Consider the following 3,953-nt stretch of genomic DNA (forward strand, 5'->3'; position numbering starts at 1 on the left):
ACAACTTAATATTCATTCCTGTTTTGTGTTTTAAACTTGCCTGTTTGGGCACATTCCTGCCGCCAACATGTTTTTATCATCTTAAACCATGCCTTCTTAAATGTTGAGGAGAAATGTTTGGCACTGTTACATAGTTTGTTAAATAAATGATTTATAACATCATGACGTTTCTGTGAAACTCCTTTTTGATATTGCGTAGCCGATACACATTCCTGTGTGGAGGGAGTCACCATCAGGATGTATTTAACCACACAGCTGGAGACTCATTGTCATGGCCCGTTCTTGTCTTCTTGTGGAAATGTTAGGAATTCATGGAATGTGTTGAGGTTTTTTTTTTTTTTTTTTTTGGTTTTTTTTTTTAACGTTTTTAATGATGTTTGCTCAGTTGTTAAACATACTTTTCTGAAGTAAAAGCCAGAGAAGGAAGCGGGTCAGAGATGAGGAGGTTAAAGACTGTTTGAGGGCGTGACCAGGCTTGGTGTGAGGATGACACTACAGTTTCAGTGTCTGCGCCTCATTCCAGGTTCACAGCTCACTCTCCCAAACAGTCAAACATTGTATTTTAACTTCAAACCTCCTTAATTCAACAAACAGTTTCCTTTTAAAAGACAATCTGCTGCCGACAAAGGGGAGTTGTGAACCACAGTGAATGCCCCTTGTCCTTTATCTTGAGATAAAAAGTGTGTTTCAAGCAGTAAGGCCCCCCGCCCCTCAGGTACACACCCAGACTGTGAATGCGATAGCTTGCTGTGTAATGACTGGCTGAGGTAAATGATTGCTGATGTGAGTGTCATCCTACCCTTTGTCTCAGAGCACCTTCCCTCCTCGTGACGGAGCCGCTCCCCGGCTGTGCTACATTTACACAGCTGGTTGGAAAAGTTCATTTGTTTCTTTAACATTTGGGTACAACATGTACGCAGGGTGTGAGACACTAACCCTGTAGCAGAATGCATGATGAATTATTATGCAGGATTAATAATTTAAAAGATGAACATGAAGCAAGAACACACGTTAAAACAATCCAGTGTTCGTTTCATGTACAGATGTTTTCTCATAGTAGTAAACTTTTCACTGGAGCTGCACAAATGCAACACAGTTTCAGTGTTCAATGTTGTAAACTGTTTGTTTGATCCATACCCTCCCCCTAATTTTATGTTGATTTTATTTAACTTAGGCTATCTGTGTTTTGCATTATCATTATGGTAAAAAGAAATGAGGGCAAAGGTGCGGTGGAGCACACTCCTGAGTGGTGCTCTGTGTTGTATATTTCCATGATGCAACATGCGTGGTGCCTCAAGGTTCTTTTTTACATTTTTAAGAATAAAATAAAAAGTCTTAAATGAGTCTTTTGACAGGAAATAACTTAACTTGACCTATAAATTACATTTTCTATCCATATAAGATTATTTTAAAAAGCGAACTAATGGTGAGAATGCATGCACATTAGAGATCTATGACGTAGCCAGATGTTTATTTAATCCATACCTAGGATCCTAGTACTGTAACAACTGTCACACAGACAGACAGACAGATCTGCTGGAGACGTCTGTGTTTCTAAAATAAGCACAACCTGTTGCAACCGTCAATACCCTCGTTAACCAGAAACCAGCCAAACCAGTTCTGGCTGCTGGTGTTGATACCACGAAGATGGAAACAAAGAGAAGAGTCACCACCGCAGATCACCACAGTACTACCACTCACTGCGTTTCCTGTGTAATACCAGGAGATATTCTACTGCACTGAGGGAGTATCTTGTGTCCTGATAGTGACTCATTTGTATAAAATAAATGATTGTAGAAGTGGTTGTTTGCTTGACATGTTCTCCTTGCCTCTGGAAGGAAAGGGGGACCTCTGCTGGTTTGTTTTCTTAAATGCAAGTGGACACGAGTAAAAAAAACACACTTTTCTACAAAGATGAAGTAGTCAGTATTTCATTAGAAATGTATTTTATTTACACATTATTTATGAGCTACTTTACATTTTGATTTATTCTAATGAATGAATCAGAAATCTTGATTCTCGTAGTCGTAGTGAAAGAAAGACACCTTATTGAGAACTCTTCCAGTAGGAGCATCTCAGAGAGAGTTGGATTAGTATTGCTCCCACGCGTCATGCTGCCGTGCAGCTAAAAGGTCGCTATTCATGCGTGTGAGCGAGAGGATCGGTGCTGAGGAGGGAGAGAGAGACAATGCACATCTACCGTCAGCAAAATACTCGGATTAAGAGCTCAAAACATGTCCGGAAACTGACCTGAGATAGCTGACCACAACGTTACATCAACATGAACGAGAAATCTTTATGAATAAGAGATGAATGTACACAAAACATGTACACAAAGGTAATTCTTCTCAACAACTTACCAATTGTTAGACTGATAATCAGCTGTTCTGTTAGAGAGAGAATACATCCACATAGGAAGTGTAAAAAAGGAAAGGCAGACACAGGGGAAGAGAGACACTGGTCTGGTGTTGGAGGGACAGCATTTACAAGAAAGAGGCGGTTTGAGTAAAAGAGGCGATGAGAGATTAATTCAAGCTCTTTAGTCTCTTCTCCCTTTCGTCTCGTCTGGCTCCCCCGGCGGCAGCGTGGCCGGTGGATTCGGCACAGTGTGGGTTCCCCCCAGCCAGTCCCAGTGGGAGAAGAACGGGGCGAAGTTAGTGTTGGGCCGCTGGTGGTGAGCGTCGTGCTTTGGTGCACCACCCCACAGGCCGAAGGGCACCAGCTTGTGCATGGCCCACGGGAAGTCGTAGCCGCAGTGGTCCTCGGTGGAAATGTAGATGTTGAAGACCATGAAGCCCCACGTTGTGAGGCAGTGGCATCGGAGCAGGACGGGGTCCACTGTAGCCCAGAACCCCACGCTGAATAACTCCCAGCCAGACAGGTACTGGGTGACGAGGCTGAAGGGCTGGTTGTACTGGTGGTGCACGGCGTGGAACGTGCGGTACAACCACGGCACCCGGTGGTGCAGCCGGTGCCACAGGTAATACTGGAAGTCAAAGACCACCGTGCAGCCCAGGACGCCCAGGAAGAAGCTCCAGAGAGTGGGCGCCTTGCAGGGCAGCGGGGTGGGCGGCCTCCACAGCCACTGGGCGACCGCGGCGGGAAAGATGTAAAGCAGGTGGTTGTAGACGGTGACGCCCAGGGTGGTCCAGATGTTAGGCCAGGTGACGGCCCCGTCCGGATGGAGCCGGTAGCGGTTAATGCAGGGCCAGGTGGGCGCCAGCAGGTCGAGCAGGGTGTACAGACTGACCAGGAGGAAGTAGGTGGTGACGGAGAGGACCACGGGGAACAGAGGGCTCCTCAGGAGGTCGTGGTGGTTCTGGTGGAGGTAGTCCCAGACAGGCTGCAGGAACAAGACCTGGGACTGGCCCCCAGTCATGTTGTCCTCACCCGACATACAGGATAAAGTTCTTTGTTCTGTGCTCATCACTCACGAGGCTTTCTCCTCCACAAAGGGTATTATTGTGGAGGGTCTAAATGGACGGATAAATCCAATCAGCTTCCTCGTGTAGGTTAAGCTACAACAAATTGTCTGGTGATGTTGTGCCAAATTGCACTGGCCGACTGTCTTTGCCTCTTATGTACGTTCAAGCCCCACCTCTACTCCCCCACCCCCTTCTTTTTAAAAGAAGGCGCTCTGTAAAGGCCTTTTTTTATTCATGGACACAAGGAGCGGGCCACAGCAGCTCTCATTTGTGACTCACATCATGGAGAGCGAGCTTCCGCCTCCTTTTGATTTTGACTTTGTGACAAAAAAAACAAACGAAGAGCTGCGAGTTAACATCAGCAGAATGAAACACATGACGTATATTACGTTAAGTTATATATTCACTGCTGCGTGTTAATGATCTGCATGTTGATGTTTCCGTCTTTCTCACCCTCACATCATCAAACACATGCAAATAAACACACACACACACACACACACACACACACACACACACACACACACA

General features: G+C 45.6%; 1 protein-coding gene across 1 annotated transcript; it reads right to left on the minus strand.

Annotated features, from left to right (window-relative positions):
* Positions 1–2,030: 2,030 nt before the first annotated feature.
* On the minus strand, positions 2,031–3,535 carry ch25hl2 (cholesterol 25-hydroxylase like 2). Its single transcript, XM_031860348.1, has 2 exons — positions 2,361–3,535; positions 2,031–2,167 (listed from the first exon to the last, which is right to left on the minus strand). Exon 1 carries the CDS (start codon positions 3,425–3,427, stop codon positions 2,540–2,542), a length of 888 nt encoding a protein of 295 aa, XP_031716208.1. The 5' UTR covers positions 3,428–3,535; the 3' UTR covers positions 2,031–2,167; positions 2,361–2,539.
* Positions 3,536–3,953: the final 418 nt, after the last annotated feature.

This window comes from Anarrhichthys ocellatus, unplaced genomic scaffold, assembly GCF_004355925.1.
Source record: "Anarrhichthys ocellatus isolate YVR2014 unplaced genomic scaffold, GSC_Weel_1.0 scaffold23, whole genome shotgun sequence".
Lineage (NCBI taxonomy): Eukaryota > Metazoa > Chordata > Actinopteri > Perciformes > Anarhichadidae > Anarrhichthys > Anarrhichthys ocellatus.

Excerpts from the sequence above, each read along its gene's own strand:
- ch25hl2 (XM_031860348.1), bottom strand. The coding sequence starts at position 3,427 with ATGAGCACAGAACAAAGAACTTTATCCTGTATGTCGGGTGAGGACAAC.